Below are 19964 nucleotides of genomic sequence, written 5' to 3'. Positions count from 1 at the left end.
AAGGACGGCCCGTGAAGCCTGGGGGTACCTGGCTGCTAAGTGCTGAGGTGCAGGGAGTTGAGGTGGGCCGCGAGGCTGTCCTCCTCGGGGCTCTCCTCCTCGAAGGGGTAACCCGTGTAGCCACCCTTCTCCTTGCAGTACCTGAGGAACCTGGTGGGCACAGCAAGGGCTGAGCACGGCCCCGAGCCCGGCCCTGAGCAGCAGCAGCAGGGGGCAGCCGGGGGGAAGGCTCACCTCTGCCAGTGGGGGTCCGTGCTGAGGACGACCGGGTTGCCCACCACTATTAGCAGAGCCTTGGCCCTGGTGAGGGCCACGTTGAGTCTCTGGAGAAGGGAACAAGAGCGAGGGCTTCACCCTGCAGCAGCATCTCCCGGTACCGGGCTCCGGGGCCGCATCCTGCACCCACAGCAGCTCCGCCTGGCTGCAGGCAGCGGGGAGCCGAGGGGGCTGCTCGGGGGGCGCAGTACCTTGGGGTTCTTGAGGAAGCCCAGGTTGAAGGTCTGGTCGAGCTGGAAGTACTCGCTGCAGCTGCGCACGGTGGAGATGAGGATGACACGGCGCTCCTGGCCCTGGAACTCCTCCACGGAGCCCACCTGGGGCAGGTGGGGGTGAGCGGCTGCTGGGGCACCGCTGCCTCCCCCAGCCGCACATGGGAACCCCCCCAGGCTGAGCTGCACCGGGGCTGGGCCCCTCTCTACCTTCAGCTTCCTGATGTCCGGCAGCGCCTTCAGGACGGGGTCGTGGGTGGTGATGGCTTTCTGGATTTTCTCCACCTGCAGAGGCACGCGGCACGCTGCAGCAGCATTTTGGGGAGGGGGCTGCGCCGCCCCCCGCTGCCGCCTGCCCCTCACCTGCTTCCTGTAGGGAGAGATGATGCCGATCTCCTTGGGCGAGATGGTGGGGCAGCCCCGCTTGCCCTGGCTCTGCAGCAGCTTCTTGAGGTATTGGACGAGGATCTCGATCTCAGCCGTGTTGAAGAACGAGGGGCTCTTGGCTTCTCTCTGGTCTTCCCCGCAGACCCCGTGGAAGATGATGGGGAAGCCCTGGGGGCGCAGAGACTTGGGGTCAGCGGGGCTGCAGCTCGGGGGCTCCTCCCAGCCCCTGCCCTGGCGCCCCCTCACTTTTTTGGGAAGCTCCTCCCAGGCACAGTAGAAGTTGCGAATATCAAACTCGTCGCCCTCGCAGGCCTTCAGCTCGCTGTCGTAGAAGAGCTCGTTGGGGATCCTGAGGATGGCCTCGTGGGACCTGGGAGAGGTGGGACAAGCGTGCAGGGGGTGGCCCCGATGCTCTCCCCGGGCACTGTGTGGGGTTTGCCCCATCTCCCGCACAGGCTGGGGCACCACAGGGCTCAGGGACACCCTTAGGAAGGGGAGCTGGAGTGCGGGGCAGCTCCCCATCCCGGCCCCACTCTCATCCCATCCCCACCTGTAGTTCCAGAGCAGTTTGGTGACGAACTGCGAGTTGTAGCCATCACTTGTCTTCTCATAAAGCTTGTTGTGCAGCATCAGCCTCTCCAGCAGCGAGGTGCCTGCGCACACCAGACCCGTGGCTCCCCGCCGTGCCACTCGGGCGCCGGCGTCACTCCCACCCCTGCCCTCGCTCACCCAAGCCGTGCTCCTTGGCCAGCGGCGACCTCAGGACAGGGCCCAGCTGCTGGGGGTCTCCTGCCAGCACCAGCTGCCCCCCGTTGGGGTTGCTCTCCGGGTCCATGGCAGTCAGGAGGCCTGGGTGGAGGGAGCTCAGTGCTGGCTGCGGGGTGGGGAAGGGAAAGGGGGACCCCGGGGGCCATGATGCTGACCCGGGAGCCACTCACCAGCGATAGCGACCACGCTCTCCGGCTCTACCGCGTGGCCGCACTCGTCGATGAAGACGTGGGAGAAATAGCCTGGGGGAAAGTTGGCCGATGCCAGCCTGGGGAAAGGCAGCGTGAGGCTGCGTGAGTGGTGCTGCCTGCCTGGCCAGCCTTCCTCCCCTCACCATCACCCTCCCCGGGGCTGCACCGCTCTCCTGCGTCCCCCCCCGTTGCACCCCAGCAGGGAAGCCCCTCACTGCCCAGACACGAGGCGACCCCCATGGACGTGGGGACTCTGACCTTCCCGCTGTCACCAGTGTGGTGATGATGATCCGGTAGCGCCCCAGGAACTCCTTGCTGGGGTACACGTAGCAGTCCTGCTCGTCGTCCCTGTTACAGCAGGGCTGGAACAGGGGGGTTAGGTGGGAGCCCCCTCCCCTGGGGCCACCAGCCCGGCCATGCCAGGGGGGTGCTGGGCAGAGGGGCACGGACCTACCCTGATTTCTGTAGGCACCTCCCGGTAGCTCCTGGAGCTGGCCATGATCCTGTAGACGTAGCGGGGGGCGATGTCCGTGATGAGGCGCTGGCACAGCAGGTCGGCGGCGCTGTTGGAAGGGGCGCAGGCCAAGATCCGGGCGTCCTTGAAGCACGCCCACACCTAGATGGGGAGGAGGGGGTGAAGGCGCTGAGCCCCACGGGGCCGGCAGCGATGCCGTGAGCTGGTCCTGGGCCCCAGACGCTCACCTGCTTGATGGCCTCCACCAGGGTGACTGTCTTGCCAGTCCCAGGAGGCCCAAAGATGAGGTATGGGGCCGGCCTGGACATCCCCGTCACGATGTGCGTCACGGCTCTGCGCTGCTCCTCGTTTGTCTGCAGCTTGCTGTCGAACCAGCTGTGGGAGCCGAGGCTGAGCGTGCTGGGTCCCCGTCCCCCCGTCCCGTCCCATCCTGTCCCCACGGGGCAGCTGGCCCCAGGCACCGGGACTCACCGGGGCTGGTAGGAGCCCGAGATGAGAGACTTGTTGCAGGAGGCAGAGGGGAAGAGGAGGCTGGCCAAGCCCTGCTTCATGGACAAGGCTGCAGCCCGGTGCTGGACCTGCAGCGGCAGGCGGCTGAAGGTGAAGGTCACGTCAAACTTCAGCTGATTCACAAACTTGTCCTTTAACCTGGGAAGGAGCGGCGTGAGCCAGGCGCGGAGGACGCTGCCCCACGGCCTCCCCTGCCCTTCCCCACCCGTGCCTGGCCTTTGGCACCGAGCGGGGCTGCCGGGGCCCCGCCAGCCCAGCTGGGAATGGACACCACTCACTTGGGGGAGAAGCCCAGCCTGACCTTCTCCAGCTCCACGTCGTGCACGTAGCCCTTGTACTGGACGAGCGGGGAGCTGTCCCGCTCGCTGCTCAGGCTGACGAAGAGGTGGTCGCCCCTCAGCACGGACGGGCGGTTCTCAGCCACGCCGGGCACCTGCACCAAGCGGCCAACATGATGCCAGCGTGCTGCCAGGGCCACCCCGAGCCCCTGGCCACCCCTGAGCCTCTGGGGGCTGCTGCAGCAGCTCTCCCTACTCACATCGAGGACCAGCAGGTGCCTGTCCTGCACCATGGTCACCTCCTGCATGTCGTAGCGGCGGATGTCCACCTCCATCTGGATCTCCTCCAGGTGCAGCAGCAGCTGGAACTTCTGCTGGTAGTTCCCAGCATGTAGCGGTGCCTCCAGCAGCGACCTAGGGGCCAGCGCAGGGGGTGTCACCGTGCTCCAGTGGCCCCATAGGACGCAGGGGTAGCAGAGGGGACATGTGCAGTCCGGGGAGGCGTTGCTCCTGCCCGATTGCACTCACAGCATCTTAACCCAGCTGGAGGCAGGGTCGGTCTTGGGTCCGAGCTTGATTGTCTCCTTGAGGCTCTTCGGGTACGGGTAAGTGCTCAGTGGGATTTCTTTCTCCAGCTCGTTTTTCAGGGAGCTGGGTAGAGGAGAGAGCGGTGCTGTGGGGACAGCCAGGCTGGGTTTCCCCCAGTGCTATGACCACCCATGGCCCTGGCAAGTCACCAGCGCTGTCCCCAGCCACCACCCAGGGACGAAAACACCATCACAGACAGCCCGGGTGCTGGAAAGCCGGGTCCCTATGGGCTGAAAGATCCCTGGAAGAGCCAGAGCCCACCCCGTACCTGCTGGGGGGCACACCCTCCTCGGTGATGACCGTGACGGGGCGCTGGAGGTTGGCCTGGTAAGGCTCGAAGGACGATGTGGGCCCCAGCTCCTTGGCCAGCTGGCTCTGAGCGATGGCAGCAACGGAGCGCCCGATGCTGAAGAACTCGCCCGATTCCTTGGCGAAGTCGAACACCACCACGGCGCGGAAGAACCCGTTGTACTTGGTCAGGCACCGCACCTGGATGAGGTGCGTGTCGCCTGCGAGGAGAGGAGAGCTGGGGGCCTGCGTCCTGCGTCCCCTCCCGGGGCCGTGCACCGAGCAGGGGCTGGAGCCGTACCTGGCTGCAGCAGCAGGGGCTGGCCCTGCGTCACCCCGTGCTGGTCCAGGAAGGAGAATTCCCGCAGGCGGCGGAGAGAGTGGCAGTTACGCAGCCTCACGGCCTCCGTGCCCTGGTTCTTCACCTGGACGGTGACCGTCCGGGGCTGGCCGAGTGTCACATCGAAGCGGATTTGCCCGTTGGCCCGGTCATGTTCTGAGATGATCTCTACCCCGTGCTTCCCACGGATGAACTCGGCCCTATGGGAAGAGCGGGGTCAGGCTTCCCTGGCTGGGGCAGGGGTACCCAGGTCCCCGTGGGCAGCCACGGGCAGGGTGCCGGGGGTCCTACCACTTCTTGGCACGGCTCGGTGACACTTGCGGACCGGTGCTGGGCTGCTGGCCTGAGGCAGCGGGTGCAGATGTCTCTACATTCGTTCTGGGTCTGCGGTACTGGTCTGCCACCACCACTCGCTTCTTCCCCTGCGAGGAGCAGCGAGCATCAGCGTGGGGCCGGGCACAGGCCCCCAGTGCGTGCCCGGGTCCTGCCGGGGTCTGGGGGCTCCTGCCGAGCCCGTCCCTAGGGCTGCGGGAGCTGCAGCGCGGCCCCAGCCCAGGCCCTCCCTCACCTTCTTGAAGTGCACGGACTCCCCGTGCACCTGAGCCTGGTGGGTCACCCTCAGGGCGTACAGGATGAAAGAGAAATTGGGCATCTTTGTGTCAGTCCTGCACACAGAAGAGAGAGAAGGTTCCAAGTGGAGACGAGAAGGGCTGGGCACTGGGGAGCGGGGAGGTGCGGGGAGGAAGGGGGTGAAGCCAGGCCCTTCACCCCAGACGTTCTCTCTGCTTTGGGGGACGGAGGGAGAGGGAAAAGGACCGGGGCTTTTCCACCGGCCCCCCAGATGTAGCAAACCCTCTGTCCCCGCAGGCTGCTCCGGCAGCACCGCGCTGTGCCACGACACCACACGGCTTCCTGGCCCCTGTCGCTGCAGGGACAGCCCCGGCCCCGGATCCTCGGCAGCGGGGGCTGCCCAGGGGGCACCTGCATGGACGGGGGGGGCTCCCCGGCTGCTGCGCCCCCCGCAGCTCCTCCCGCAGCGCAGTGAACGCTGGTGAACGGCGGGGACATTGCCCCGGGGGTCAGCGGGCGAGGAGGGGGTGTGCGGTGCCCCGGCCGTGCTCGGGGGGCTGCCGGGGGTCCCCGCAGCCGGGATCGTCCCGGCACGGCCGAGGGGAGGCGGAGGGGAGCGGGGGCACGGGGCCGGTGAACGGAGAGGTCCCCGCGGTGCCCGGGGGGAGCGGCCGCCGGGCAGAGCCGGGCCCCGGCGCTTTGGGGTTTGGGGCTCCGGGATCCCCCTCTCCGGGGGCTCGGCAGCGCTGGGGGCTCCGTCCAGCCCCGAGGGGGGTGGGGGGGTCCCGGCGCTCACCTGGCGCGGAACTCGCCGCTGTAGATGGTGCGCAGCGCGTCCCGGCGGCTCTCCTGCTCCCGGCCCGTGTCCCGCAGGAATTGCACGAACTGCTCCCCGCAGCGCCTCGCCTCCGCCACGCTGAACCGCGGCATGGCCGAGCCGGGACGTGCCGAGCCGAGCCGGGATGTGCTGAGCCGGGACGTGCCGGGCAGGGGCTGGCTCCGCTGGGAGAAACGAAAGCGAAAGGGGCCGAACCCCACGGACCCGCCCGCTTGGGACCGGGGCAGGGCCGTGGGGGAGCTGCCCCCGCCCAGGGCCTCCCCGCCGCCCCCCCGGGCCCGGCCTCGACCCCGATCCCGACCCCTGGTCCCGCATCCCCCGCCCGACCCCCCGATGAGGGGGGGGGATCCCGGGGCTCGGCCCCCTCCGCAGACGCCGGGAGCGGGGGGCAGCGGCAATGCCGGGGCCGGGCCAGCCCTGCGGGCGCCCCGTCGGGCAGGGGGGGGCAACCGGGGTCGCTGCCAGGGCTCCGAGGGCAGGAGCAGCCCCCAGGTGCGCGGCATCGCTCGAGCCAACGACGGGGGGAGAGCTCCCAGGGCTCCCGCAGCTGCTCTGTATAAATAGGGCAGCGGCAGCGCCGGCTGGGTCTGTGTTGGGCTCTGTCTCTGCTTTCTCGTGCTGGAGCTCTCCAGCTCTGCCTAGCTAAGGGTGGGGATCCTCGGCTTGCTTTGGTAAAACGGTCTCGGACTCTGGGACTGCTCGCAGCTCGTGCTCTCTGCGGCCAAAGGACGCCGGGGTAAGTCCTGCTGCCTTCGCCTCCCCGGGTCTGGGCGAGTGGTTTTGTGACTCAAGCACTGCTGCTGATACAGCGTGCTGCGGGGGCTGCGGGAGGGTGCTGGGGTAGGGCTCCCACACTGTGGGAGGGCGCTGAGGCTTCAGAAAGATGGATGTCACTTTTGGAGAAGTTGCTCATAAGACTTTTTGTCGCGTTTTGCCGTCAGAATCCTGGAACTTTAAGCTTTGAGCTCATGAATAGCTAGGAAAGCTCTTTCTGTGGCAGGCTGTGCTCAGCTGCCCTGGCTTGGTTGAGCTGTGGTGCCTGCTCGCTGTGCTGGGCCTGGGGTCAGGCTCTGAGTGGTAAATAGAGCCTGGACGAGTCAGCCTCTAGCTGGCCTTGGTCTCACCTGAAACCTCAGGGCCCGAGCAGAGAACAGCAAACAGCTTTAGAGTGTGTCACCGCTGGCAATTGCTCAGCGGCTCGGTCGCAGTGAGTTGCAGCGCTGAATTTTGTTCCTCCAAGGAGCTGGGAAGTAGCTGAGACTGGGACAGCTGAGGCTGCTGTGGAGAAGGCTGCTGAGGGAGAAGGGTGAGGAGGTAGGTGGGGGAATGAGTTGGCCCTGGAAGTTGGCTAGCTGAAGTTTGAGAAGGGCAGGGAGATAAAAATTGTCTTCAGACTGGAATGAGTGGGGGTGAACTCGCAATTTAACAAACTAGGATCGGTAAAAGACTAGCCTTGAAACAGGCTGTGCTGGTAGATAAAAACTCTGCTGTGTGCACAGCCTTATCTCAGCCCCCACTCCCCCCCCAAACCCTCAGCCTCGCATTGCTGGAATTCCTGCAGCGTTTGCCTGGTTGGGGCCACAGCCCACAGCACCTTCGGCACTCATCCACACCTTTCATCTCCAAGCTGCAGGGAGGAAACGGTTGCTACAGATGCTGGTGATAGAAGTGCTGTCCTTGAGTTGCTCTTAGCACAGCTGTGTGCAAACCGAGCAGAGGACAAGAACTCCCACTAGCACTCATGCAGCCTTGCTTTGTCTAATGCAACTGACGTGGGGTGTATGGACTAGATGATCTTTGAAGATCCCTTCCCGCTGTACTGTTCCTGTGTTATATGTGTGTGTGTCCTGCAATGAGTTTCAAAAGTGGAGTGTAAGAGGCTACAAGGTGTTGCAACGAGACCCAGGTGATTAGCAAAAAACACTCAGGTTTTACCCAGGTGAAGTGCTTCATTAGAGCAGTATGATTATTTTTCTTTCAACCTAAAAGTTCTTAGAGCCGCAGTTCCCAGGCCTGTGTACCAGGATGTGAGCGCTGTCTGAAGGTTTGCAAACGCTCCCATCCCTGCTTTCAGGCTGCCACCTGCACTTCTGCCTTCCCCAGGCATTAACAGAAGTGAGACCACGAAAGAACAGACACAAATGGCTTTAAAACAAAGACCCGTGTATTTCTACTAGACTATACAGAGGGTGCCTGCAGGATGAAAGGTCAGTCTCAACAGCAAATACAAATATATTTTATTTTGACAAAATTTCTCACACAGGGTAGACACTTAATTTGTGGCATCACTGTGCAAAACCTCCAGCATAATGCACAGGCAGTTACATCCCTATCTTCTCAACCCCTTTCTTTGTGTACTAAAAAATAGGAAGACGCTAACCAGTTTAAAAAACAGAACCTGCAAAAAGGCCCAGTGATAACCAAGTGTAAACAAAGAAAAGTGAGTTAACCAAAGGGGTTTCACTTTGCAATGAATCAGCTTTCCAGGTTTAAATTGAGGAAAGCATACGCGTGCCTCTTCAACCTCCCCTTAAGAGAAACTGATAGGACCTATTCTTGATTTTACAGAAAAACAAAGTAACACAGAGCAAGCAGTTAGAGAGCAATGAAGTGATTAATTCCAGAATCTCCCATTAAGTATGACAAGAAACTGGCCACAATAGAGACAAAATGGAAAGGTTATTTCTCTCACTTTGGTGCAAGTTTATTTATTTTGTACACTATCCATCCATACACCTGTGATACAAATTCTATGAACCTGCCACAAAGCATTAAAGCGCAACACACCTATTATTCTGTAGACATTTGCATTTTAATCTTCATCCAGTCTACATGGATCAGCAGCGATCCAACACAGACGCTTGCAGTCTGTAAAAATGCAGATGTCCCATAACCGTACATACATGAGGGAAAGAAGAGCAAAAACGTTCACTTTCAGAGAACGTGGCTCAAAACTTCAGATTAAAAAGAGACCCTGGAAGAGCTGGCTTTGTAAGGGATTTCCATAATGGATTTTGTAAACTCATTTTGTATAGTAAAAGTTAAGCCTACAGGCTTCTTGCTTTGTGGAGGTCAGTAGTAAGGATACATAGGAGCACTTACTGTCTCTTGCATTACTATATCTTGCAGCATAGCGCCTTGAGCTGTTGGCAGATTTGACAAACTTACTGGAGTACCTGGAGTGCTGTATACAGGTGAAGGAAATGCTCTGCACCCTCAGCTGTATTTATAGTAGGGCTTTTCCAGCTAGGAAGTTTTCCAACCAGTACAATTAGTGATTGAAAACAGCTATACTTCTGAACCATGAATGTGGTTTAATTAAAACAACCTATCAGTATATGCAGTCACAATAGGAAGTTTATGCGGCAAGAAACACAAAACACAAAGACAACGCTATTTGTTCCACAGTTTTCTCTGAGGCTAGAAAACCTGTTAACTTTGAAAGCCCTAGAAAAATGCTGCACTGGTTTAGAAACCATCTACTTGGCATAGGACCACATTTGTTTTTTGCACACAAACATTTCATAAATCTCCTTATTTCCACATTAAGCATTCTGCATTTCTTTGCCAATCTTGTAGCTGAGGATCTTGTTCCAGTCTATCTTGGTGCGGGTGACAGGTAGCTGCCGGCGTAAGGCTTTGAAAGTGGTGTCTGACATAGTCTGGTAGTTCTCGCTGATTGCTGTCTGCAATGGCAAAAGTAGGTTCAGTTATAGTAGTAAAAAGACTCTGGAGAAGTGAATCTGTTAAAGCCACAAAACCCTTTCTGCAAGGGGAAGGCATGCTACTGACTGGTTAATGCTGTCACCTGTGTGTGTGCAAGCAAAGAGTTTCTATGAAACTCTCCTAAGGAGACATTGCTACACTCATGGGTGTTCCCGAACTATCTGTATCACATCTGCTTCTTGCATACAGGCTGGGACAACATAAAAAGCTTCCACACATTTCCCTTTCAGTACTTTTACCTGTCAGGAAAACTATTAGACTTGTCCACTCCCCTTCCGTGCTTGTTCCGGGCATCATTTGTAACCCTTTAATAATCAAGTTTGCTGTATAGTTATATAGCTTTACAACTAGATTCCGTCAACAAATACTAATGCCCCTTTCAAAGTAATTCTTAGTAACAGATAAGAACAGATAACAGTAAGTCAGAAGGAGTCAGAGGTCAATTTTTCATACTTCCTTTAACTGCAAATGGAAATTGATACGATTCAATTGCATTTACTTAACAACTACTGATCTTACCTGATACTCGTTTTCAGCATTTTCTATTATCTTAATAAATTCCTTAGCTGTCTGGACATCACTCTACAAAGGGGAAAAAGAGATCTTTATATGTTTAAAAATAACTCATATGCAATGGATTTCTTAAGTAACAGTCTGAGTATAGATGAAATGGATAATGTGAGGTGGCAGCAGCTCTTTGTAGCTGGGTTCCTTCCACTCACTACACGTCTCAGTAGAGTTCAAGATACTAGCTTAAGCTTGTGTTCCAAACTGAAACAGGACTGCACCCTAGTGAGCAAAAGGGAAGTAGGTTTTCATGGTACAGATAGGGATTTTATGACTATTGCTCCCTCTACTGTACTACAGGACTATTTATTTTCCTTTAGTATACTGCTTTTACATCTCAGTTCCCTAGGATGTATATACAAGGGCGTATTCTGCCATCTTTAACTGACTTTCATAAGATAAGCTGTTCAATGGAGATGGCACTTTTTAATAGACAATTTTAAAGCAATTAAGAATCTGGGTTTTCCATGCAACTCTGAACACTACAGCTACACTGACTCGTCACTCTAAAATCACATTAAAGTCAAGGGAATGTAGTCATACAATGGTATAATTCATGAGATGTTCAGGAAACAAAATAGGTGCTTTATCATTAAAAAAAAATTTGGCATACTTACTGAAACCTGTACAGAGTCCTGGATATCTTTATGACTAACCAGCTGAACATTACCATCTTCGTAATAATGAACCTAAACAAAGACAGACAAAATGCAGGTTATCATTAACACTCATTTTATAATCCCTAGAGCCCCCAAATACTATCAGAATGACACAACAGCTTTGTTGTGCCAGTCTTCTCTGCTTACGTGGAGACTAAAAGCAGGAAGGTTTCATTCTTTGTCAACACTGTTCAAGATTATGTTAATGAAGTAAACGCCTAGAGTTGAAATAAGAGCAATTATAAAAGAATTCATGGAATAGGTTTTAGCCGTACAAAGTCAAGCAGACTTGGAGGCATATAGGGTAATGCTATATAATAAGCCACATTGTAAGCAATGCCCAAAACACTGAAGTTTTAAGAATTGATTTCCTGAATTGTTAGCTTAATAGTAACTTGACTCCAGAAGGACATCTCTGCTGTATTTCAGCATCTTGTTTTGAGTCAAATGCATTAGTGTAAGGCAAGCAGCTTCTCCTGTTATTGCCAGACAATGCAGCTTACCTGGATCTTGAGCACTGCAGCCACCTGAGCTGTTGGTGGTGTGATGGTAAACTTCCATTCTGATCTCCAACGACCGTTCCTAAGAACAATCACAGCATGTAAACTATTTCCAGCAAGTGCTGACAAAAAAGAGCCACATTAATGAGCAATTTATTCCTGATACCTTGTGATCAGTATTGAAGGGCCTTATATGCCAATGAATTCCATTTCTGAAGCCCAGCTCACCACAGCACAGCTTCATTACAGGCTGGCTCCAATGCTTTGGAATATGTAAGGGGGTGTCTTCAGCTCTGCTAATATATTTTTCTCTAGGTAGGTCACTGAGCCTCACTGAAAGCTTTAGGGAAGTGACCAAGGGCTTGCAAGGAAAACTACAGAATGAGAATCAGAGCTCCTGGGGAAGCCCAAGGCTACTTGCCCTTCAGACCCCCAGTAGAGAAAGGGTTTGTTTGAGGACTAGTAAAGGAAGAGAATGCACCGTTTAAGTAGTCTTACCAGAAATTTTTGGGCTGGAACTGGTGGCTCTCAATACAGGCAATAATTGTCTGCTGTCCATCTATAGATTTACCATAAACCTGCATTCAGAAAAAGAGTTAAAATGGCACAAGAGCTGAAGAAAACCACTTGCAATTTCTGTTCTTGGCAGCACTGTGGAGGCTTGGTATTGTGGTATCTCATTGGGAATGTTTACCACTAGTTACACTGTCCAGCACCTCTGCTTGCAATTATGTGCAAATAATGCCTCCTGTTCTTTAATGGCAGGTGTTAAGGAGCTTGACAGTCATAAATATGAACAAGGTGGTCTAATAAATCTCTACCACTATGTGCATACCAAGTTCTTTGCACCCTTTTTGAAATTTGTTGTGTTAAAGTTAGCAAAAACACTAGTGAGGATGGAGAATTCAAGCACTGCTTGTTACAAAGTCCACTCAAAAGTACTGAGTGACACCGAGCAAAGAATTTTCAACGAAACAAGGTGGATACTCAACAGTACAGAAGCCATTTGGGTAATGATCTTTCACATAAGCTCTCAATGCACTGTCACAGGCATCTCTCCATTGTTTCAAAGCTGATTCTGTGTCCTCAGGCTGGGGATCACTTGCTTCTTTCCTTAAGTGATCAAACTTAAAAGAGATTTTGTTTCTTGGGTCTAAGAATCTGCCATTGCCCAGATCACCATGTTCTGTGATTAACACCTGTAAAACAAGAAATAGAAATTAATATATTCTTGTGCTGCTATAAATGTGTTTTGTCTGTTTGAATAGTTATCCATGTCTCAATAGATTGTCACCAAGCTATAAAATCACAAAGAAATATGGATTTCCAATAATAATTTCAACTAAGAGTAGTTGTGGTGAGGCTGTGAGCTGTCTGCTCTTTGCAGTTAACATTGCACTAGTTTTCTGTCCCAGAAATGGCTGTATTACAGTAACATATACACTTAGTTTAATGTTGGGGACCTTACAATACAAAAAAGTCTTTGTTTTTAAAATTTTGATGTTTTTCTTCCCCATATCTGAAAGAAACTAAGAATTTTTCTCTGGAATTGACTGTTTATTGTCACGTTCCATGTTGTAGTAGATCTGAGGAGGGGAGGTAGATGTGGCTACTTCTGAGGCTTACAAAATAAAGTAAACAGACAGCAAAATGGCACAGTAACTTCCTTCTCCTTCATCTTATTCACCAGATTTCTCTGGTTTCCCAAACATTGGCTCACTTTGCAGGTTGTACAGTAGCTTCCTCTTGTCAAAGCTATTTCTATGGACAGCCCTCTTAAAATATCTGTCTCCCATGAACATATCTGGGACACCAGGAAAGCTAGGTCAGTGCTTGGCTCAGAATAGAACAGATGGTCAAGCCAGCTTTCTATCTTCTGTAGTACTTCTTGCTCTCAGAAAAAAACAACACAAAACCGAACTGTAAGAAGTCATACTTCAGTGTGTAGGCATCACGATGTTAAAACTAAAAGCTTGTGCCATTCTAGAAAAGAATGTTCCCTAGTCTTTTTATAAGAAGCATTATAAAAGGGAAAAGCTTTGCTGACATAGATTGGGCAGCATTACATTGATATATTCTAAGACACAATGATTTTTTTTAGGTAACTGAGGATGGATTAAAATGCAGACCACAGCAAAAATACCACTAAGAATCCACTATTGAATCACAGTAGGAACTGAGAGGATGTAGTACTGTAAGGAGTTGTAAGTAATCTTTAAACAAACAACAATCTTTAATCGATCATACTTGAACTGGAATTGCAGTGATTTCAGTGTGGGGCTTTACTTAGCAGTGAATTGGTTACCAGGCAGTAACAGACAGTGCTTTATGGCCATGTTTCACCTATGCCTTCTATACAAGAACCAAAAACTTGGTAACATGAGGATGATCTAGTGGAAGGAGGAAAGATGATCTGCAGGTAGGATGAAAATAGTAAAGATACTGATGACACAATGCATTTATTCCTTCTGTGTAGTGCAGTAATACAAACATTCAGTGTGAAGCTTTCCCTTACCTGCTCATCATACCCTTCTATCTTCACAGGAGTGAACTGATCCATGTTGTACTGTGCAAATGCACTGTTAAGAATTAAGAGCATGAATTTTAGCTGCACATTCACATTTACCTTCACTCAGGGATAAGTACATGGTGTGGTTTATACTACAGAAAATTTCACCTTAAACTTGCAAATAATACACATTAGCACTCTTAAAGGATTTTGCAATACCTTTTATTGATGATAGCTACAAAAACACCCGGTCTAAAGTCAGGTTTATTTAGTGATGACCATGAAAGTACAGAGTTCAAAAGTAGAGCAGCAGGCAGCCTGAGGGATAATGAGCAAGCCAATGCAAAACAGGAACACACCGGCTAAAATTTAGCAGTAAGGTAAACAAATATGAGTAGACTAATATTTACAACAATTTTCTTCTGTCAAGACCTGCTCACTGATCTCACAGCTCAAGGTAAAACCTTAGCATCAAAAGGCTTGTATGCATAACCTTGAGACACCTGATGAGGCTGCACAGGTAAACAAGATATTCTGAAAGTATTTTCTGAGGGCAGTTTAAGCTCTGGCTTAGGACTACTCAGTATTTCAGGCTTCACTTGCTTAACAAATCATGCTTCAACAAGATCAGACATTCCTGCTGCTGCAGAATTACTCTTTTTTGGCAGACTGCCTTCCTGTCAGTTTTATATGGCCTCTACACCACAAATTCCAATTTAAGCCTTTTAAAAAGAATCAGCCATGCCTTTCATTATATATTTTGTTGGGGGATAACGAACTACAGCAGACTGCTCTCAATAGAACAAATGGCTTGCTTTGTCACAGAACCACGGTTGTAAGTCAAATTATCACCACAGAGAAGCACACATTTTATGTTGGAAACATTAATACTTACTGTGCTGCTCCTTCCCTGAGAAGATTGTCATTGTTGAGCAATAACCGGACATCTGGAGAAAAAAGGGTGTTCAGATAGGTTATTGGTTCTTGATCAAATGTTTCTTTACTTCATTTTCAACTACAAAAACATGAATGATTAAAATCATTTCATCAGGCATAAGTAGTCACAGAATGAGTGCGTGCTTTTCCCTTACTTCTACTTGACCTTAAGAGCAATATATCATGACAACCATAGACTCCCATAGTAGGTAAAATGTGAAGAAAATGCTACTGATCATTTTCCTTCACCTACTTACCATTGAACACTTCATTGAATTCTCCAGGGGGTGCATGAGTGATGAATTTTGCAGCTATACGCACCTACAATGATGCAGAGAAGTAATTAAAGACAAAAGATCGCTTACTGAATTCATACACACTGCAACCTACATTGAAGCAATTCACCAGCAAACCCAAATCTGGCAGTAATAACAAGCCCCGTGCTTAGGGAGAAATCTAGATGTGTTTTCCAAGTAGAAATCCTCATTCTCATAAGGCTAGGCATTTTTTCAGTGCAAAGAAACTCCAAATGTACTCAGTAAGAACATCAAATTTCATGTGGGCACCCGTTAGAATGGGAACTATTCAACCTTCATAGTCGTCTTTTTTTTAAGAATATAAATGCTGGCTACCCCCTCTTGGTGACATTTCTAAACGTTTTTTTCCTGGTCTTTGCTAGTAATCAGGAAGCTAAATGCCAACATATATAAAGAACAAGAAACCACTGCAGTAAAACTGGTGCTTTAACTAGATGGCAACCTACAGCATGATCACGCTGCCAAGGTGTGTCTGACACACTGCAAGACTTGTTGGCTCCCTGTGATGCAACGCGTTTGCTGCTTACAGCTGGCTGAAGGAGATGCTGCTGACTCACAGCAAACAATGGGTGGAGGATGAGGTTGATCCCTCTATAAACTGAGCAGTAAATCAATTACATCAGCTGCCACTGGATTCTGTGTGGCTCTGTTTGTTCTGTCCTTCTAAACACCTCCTGGGGAACGACAGCAAACTCCCAGTGCAGGATCCTTTGGTGCATCCGAAGTATTCTTGTACTGCAGAGGGCACAAGCTGCAGCCCAGCTATTAGCAACCATAAAGAAACTTTTCTGGTGGAATCCCTCTCCAAAGGCAAGTGCAGCATTATAATCTCTGGGAATACAAGGCCAGGAAATGTGAACCAAGCCTGTTCTTGCACATCATGAAGTACCTCTCCAAGCCTTAGAGAGCTGTGTTTAAGCATGTGTCTGTGTGTCTATTGATTATAGAAACAGACCCACAGGATGCTTTGGGTTGGAAGGGACCTCAGAGACCATCTAATTCCACCCTGCTCCAGTGCCTCACCACCCTCTGAGTGAAGAATTTCTTCCTAATATCCCAATCTGAACCTACCCTCTTTTAGTCTGACACCATTTCTCCCTGTCCTGTCACCCCACTCCCCGGCAGAGCCCCTCTCCTGCTTTCCTGTAGGCCCCTTTTTAGGGACCTGCTCTTCATCTGCACGTGTCCTGTGCAAAAACATCGAGGGGACATACTCAAACTTTTAGGCGTTAAACCTAGGTGGACACAGTGGAGAGCTTGTTAAAATGATGCCGGCTTATCAAAAAGGTGCTGAATTTGGAACTGGCCAGGGCTTTATTTCAGAATGTGCTGGTTTCTTGTTATCAAAGCCATGCTAGGCTTTCTTCAAGAGCTACTGCCTGCTTGGAGTCTCTGGGTAAGAAAAAGAACTGAGAGCTACTCCCCATAGCGCGCCAGCATTCCTGGCATGTGTTCTCTCATGGGTTACTCGGTACCTTTCTTCTTTGGCGTGTTACTCCTTCCCTGATCTTGAAATAGCATTTTATTGGAAACTGTACCATAGCCGAGCCGTGAGCTGTCACTACTGACAGAATTAAGGCCTCTGGAACTGGAATTGATACAATCAATAAGTGAAAAGGCCAGCTGGCAGGAAAATACCTGGGTATCTGTAAACCTTGAAGCTGTAAAAGCAAAAGTAAGGTTCTTTTACTTTTTCATTAAAAAAAAAAAAAAGCCTTCACTGTATTCTGAAATCCAATGTGCTTGTCTTGGATTATTAGGGTTTAGGTGGCCTTTGTTTGATCCTGTTGAAACCATTAAGAGTTCATTTTTATAACCAGATCTTTTATGGTTTTTACAAGACAGAAGGGAATAAAATCTTCTTGGACAAGACTTGAAACAGGAAATGTCACAAAACTGGATCTTTACCTTAGAAGGATAAAACTGTCACTTTTCTCCCAAGCACAGCTGCCAAGGCTGTGGAAGAGGCCTTCTTGCTCAGCTGGACGCTTATTGAAGATGACTACAGAACATTTGCTAAACCTCTGATTACTTCCCTACTTTCCATTTGAGCAGTAAAACAAAGGTTTATGCATATATTCAACTATTTCATCTGAATTACTGCCACAGCTGGAAAAAAATGCTGCTTCAAGTCTTCCACGTTCTTAATTAGAAAGATGGCATCACTTGTGATGGTTGCGATGATTTAAAGTAAGCCACGAAAGGAAACACACACCTTCCCCAACAAAGGGCATATTGCCTTATTCCAGCAGTATCGGGTAACAACTCTGTCCTCACTGGGCAGAGCTTCAGATAAAAATAGATCGATTTCCAAATTAGCATCTATTAAAAAAAACCAAACATGTTCTTTATGCCTGAAATAATTCTGCAGCATGAATGGGAAAAAAAACATGTACTGAATTTTTTCAACTTGTCAATAACTTGTGTAGGTCACGTGCAAACATGCAAAACGTAAAATCATTTTCTCCTGATTTTCTGCTTTTAGATAAGGTTGGTAAGTATACAGCAATCTTCACAACATGCTGCTTATTGTGTGAAAATGTCCACGATTTAAAGGACTGGAGTTAGGACTTGCTGGTTACATCATCTGTTAGATTTCACTACTGAAAGCTCGGATGGTGACGAAGATAACAGCAGTAATTAAGAAGGATGCTTCTGCTTTCTATCCTCTGTGGACTTCACTGAGAGGCAGCCCTCATGTCTGCAAGACTTGAAATTATACCATGTGCTTTTCTGAGAAAGTGCAAATGTAAGCACTAATAGAGGCGGATCAGACTGCGCCAAGGCATTTACAGATGGCCACTTCAGGCCAAGATCCATTTCAGGGGGAGGGCTGCACTGGAACATGCACTGCAAATTAACTCTGCAGATGAACAGATTACTTTTTATAAGGTGTTTAAATCAACATATGGAAAACCAAGGCCCCTAAAAGCCATAAAAATGACACTATGCACTAAAGCAACAATGATGTGGCTGCAGAATTGTACTGTACGTGGAGCCTTCACAGAAGGGACCAGGGCTCGGACAGGTTGACTTCTAGGTTGATGGTTTCTCATAGACACATCCTTGGGGAAGGGAGCACGAGAACAAAAAAATATTGCAGGAGTTTTAGCCTTCCACCTCGAAGGATGAGCAGAACACAAAGGGGGCTCTGCATTTCGATCAAATGTCCTCGCAGAACCAGCCATGAGCAAGCAGTGCACGTGAAAACTGCTCCCTGTTAAAGCACCCCGTGCACCGACTCTCCTGTGAAGCAATCAAATACAAAGCACTTATATCAAGCTACTGAAATCAGGATTGGAGTTCAGGAAACAGACTGTGAAGTACCTAATCCTAAATGTCAAGCATCTGAACCACTGTTACTTGTCATTTTTGGAGTTGATTTGTTTCAAAGCGGTGTGAGCGCGGCAGCAGGATGTTCGCTTGCAGAAGCACAAGAAGATTTTGTGCACACTGACCTACTTCCTGGCCACCGTTACCATTTCAGGTAGCTCTGCAGTAAGCGAGCAAAACTGACTTCCTTTTTCTAAAATGGGGAAAGTAGCTGACGGGGAAGCTGCTCGATACTAGTTTAAACTGGTAAAATGGCAGCAGAAACCAAACAGGACACACCGCAGTGAGGTTTAAAGTAATGAACCCCCAGCTTTCCTAAAATGTACCTACAGAGAATAAAGAAGTGAGGTTTACAGGGGTGGGAGGCGTGAGGGGAGGAATTAACTTTATTGCTCTTTCATTTGATTTTCTTTGTTGTTTCCTGAGTGGTTATAAATGGGTACTTTAATGAATCTTGCTGCATGTTTCCTTTTCAGAACCCTCACCACCTCTCCTCCTACCTGTGCCAGCCATGGAGCTCCTTCACATTGATGTCAGGCTGCCTGAGCCAGCACACGAACTAGAACACGGGCTCCAATTTCGTGTGAAATCCCAGCTACTTTGACAAATAAAATATTTGGAGACACGTCCTAAAGGGCAGGCTGTGTCTTCCCTGGGGAAGAACTGGGGATTTCAGGTGAATGTGGGGGCAAGGAGAACACAGCCAGGCTGGCCCCAGAGCCTTGCAGCGCTGACCTGGTCCCAGACTCAGGCCCTAGGCTAGGAGCTGAGTCCAGCTGCAGCCCACAAACAGGATTTTGTAATCCTGCTGGATCACCACCAACTCACCTCCCCTGAAAGCTGCACTGCCACAACCTGCACCTTACTTTTGGTTTAATTTTCTGATCGAATGCAAACGAAGCGATGGTTTCCATTGCAGCGGGTCGAAGGAGCTTTCAGCCAGATGCCAGCAGCTGAGAGGTTTGCCCAGCTCCCCGTCAGGTGCCGGTGTGTGCTGCTGGCAGCCCCTGCTGTGGGATGCTCGTTTCCAAAATCACTCCTGGGCTCTACAACCTTACCCGAGGGGCCTCTGAGGCTCAGTCGCCATAAGGAAACCGAAAGCGGCACTTTAAGAGAAAGATTAAACCCTGCTCCGACCTCACGGATCTTTAACGATCGCCAAACCTTGACGACCCGGGGAATTTTAATAAATAAACCCAGCTCCTCTTCACAGGGAGGGGAAGGGAAGGAAGGCGGCCGCGCTGCCTCCAGCTCCCCCCCGCCGCTGCTCCCCGCCTGAGGGAGGCTGCCCCGGCCTTTGTGGCGGGGGGGGGAGCTCCCGGAGCGCCGCCAGCACCGGGCGATGAGCCCCGAGCCCCCCCCTCAGCCCCGTGAGGGACCCCCGTGAGGCAGCCCCGCCGTGAGGCGGCGGCGCGCTGGGGGGCGGGCGGCCCGCATCGACCCGTCACGGCGGCCCCGGGGCTGCGGCCCCAGCCCTGTCACGGCGCCCCCCGCCCCATCCAGCCCCGTCCCGTCCCGTCCCGTCCCGTCCCCACCTTCTCGTCGTCCGACACCCGCTCCTCCAGATCCGCCATCTCGGCACCTCAGGGCCCGGCCCGGCGCCGCGCGGAGGATGCCGGGGGCTCCGGCTGGGCGCCGGGCAGGAGGCGCGGCCGGCGCCATCTTGGCTAAGGGCAAACAGCGCAGGGCGGCCATC

At 51.6% G+C, this 19964-nt stretch overlaps 2 protein-coding genes across 2 annotated transcripts; both read right to left on the bottom strand.

The window, feature by feature from the left end:
* Window positions 1-35: 35 nt before the first annotated feature.
* On the bottom strand, window positions 36-5813 carry MOV10 (Mov10 RISC complex RNA helicase). The gene is made up of 21 exons (XM_032202999.1): window positions 5680-5813; window positions 4882-4978; window positions 4605-4735; window positions 4275-4513; window positions 3954-4194; window positions 3626-3748; window positions 3358-3511; window positions 3098-3252; window positions 2781-2957; window positions 2537-2684; window positions 2289-2450; window positions 2093-2196; window positions 1814-1911; window positions 1605-1724; window positions 1426-1528; window positions 1122-1245; window positions 852-1043; window positions 699-773; window positions 468-593; window positions 235-323; window positions 36-150 (listed from the first exon to the last, which is right to left on the bottom strand). The coding sequence occupies exons 1-21, from the start codon at window positions 5811-5813 to the stop codon at window positions 36-38; spliced, it is 2907 nt and encodes a 968-aa protein (XP_032058890.1).
* A 2050-nt stretch (window positions 5814-7863) lies between these two features.
* On the bottom strand, window positions 7864-19884 carry CAPZA1 (capping actin protein of muscle Z-line subunit alpha 1). Its single transcript, XM_032203179.1, has 10 exons — window positions 19804-19884; window positions 14876-14939; window positions 14578-14629; window positions 13689-13752; window positions 12166-12372; window positions 11672-11751; window positions 11177-11255; window positions 10632-10703; window positions 9967-10029; window positions 7864-9407 (listed from the first exon to the last, which is right to left on the bottom strand). Exons 1-10 carry the CDS (start codon window positions 19840-19842, stop codon window positions 9267-9269), a joined length of 861 nt encoding a protein of 286 aa, XP_032059070.1. The 5' UTR covers window positions 19843-19884; the 3' UTR covers window positions 7864-9266.
* Window positions 19885-19964: the final 80 nt, after the last annotated feature.

Source organism: Aythya fuligula, chromosome 25, assembly GCF_009819795.1.
Source record: "Aythya fuligula isolate bAytFul2 chromosome 25, bAytFul2.pri, whole genome shotgun sequence".
Classification (NCBI taxonomy): Eukaryota; Metazoa; Chordata; class Aves; order Anseriformes; family Anatidae; genus Aythya; species Aythya fuligula.
This window is presented reverse-complemented; position numbering and strand designations above follow the sequence as displayed.

What these genes read in the sequence shown, in the direction of transcription:
- CAPZA1 (XM_032203179.1), bottom strand. Translation starts at nt 19,842, where the DNA reads ATGGCGGATCTGGAGGAGCGGGTGTCGGACGACGAGAAG. An exon ending in TTCCAGCCCAAAAATTTCTG is followed by an intron (nt 11,256 to 11,671) that starts GTAAGACTACTT and finishes GATTGTTCTTAG; the next exon opens with GAACGGTCGTTGGAGATCAG. An exon ending in CTGCAGTGCTCAAGATCCAG is followed by an intron (nt 10,704 to 11,176) that starts GTAAGCTGCATT and finishes GTCTTTGTTTAG; the next exon opens with GTTCATTATTACGAAGATGG.
- MOV10 (XM_032202999.1), bottom strand. Translation starts at nt 5,813, where the DNA reads ATGCCGCGGTTCAGCGTGGCGGAGGCGAGGCGCTGCGGGGAGCAGTTC. An exon ending in GCCCCTGCTGCTGCAGCCAG is followed by an intron (nt 4,195 to 4,274) that starts GTACGGCTCCAG and finishes CTCTCCTCGCAG; the next exon opens with GCGACACGCACCTCATCCAG. An exon ending in AAACTGCTCTGGAACTACAG is followed by an intron (nt 1,246 to 1,425) that starts GTGGGGATGGGA and finishes CACCTCTCCCAG; the next exon opens with GTCCCACGAGGCCATCCTCA.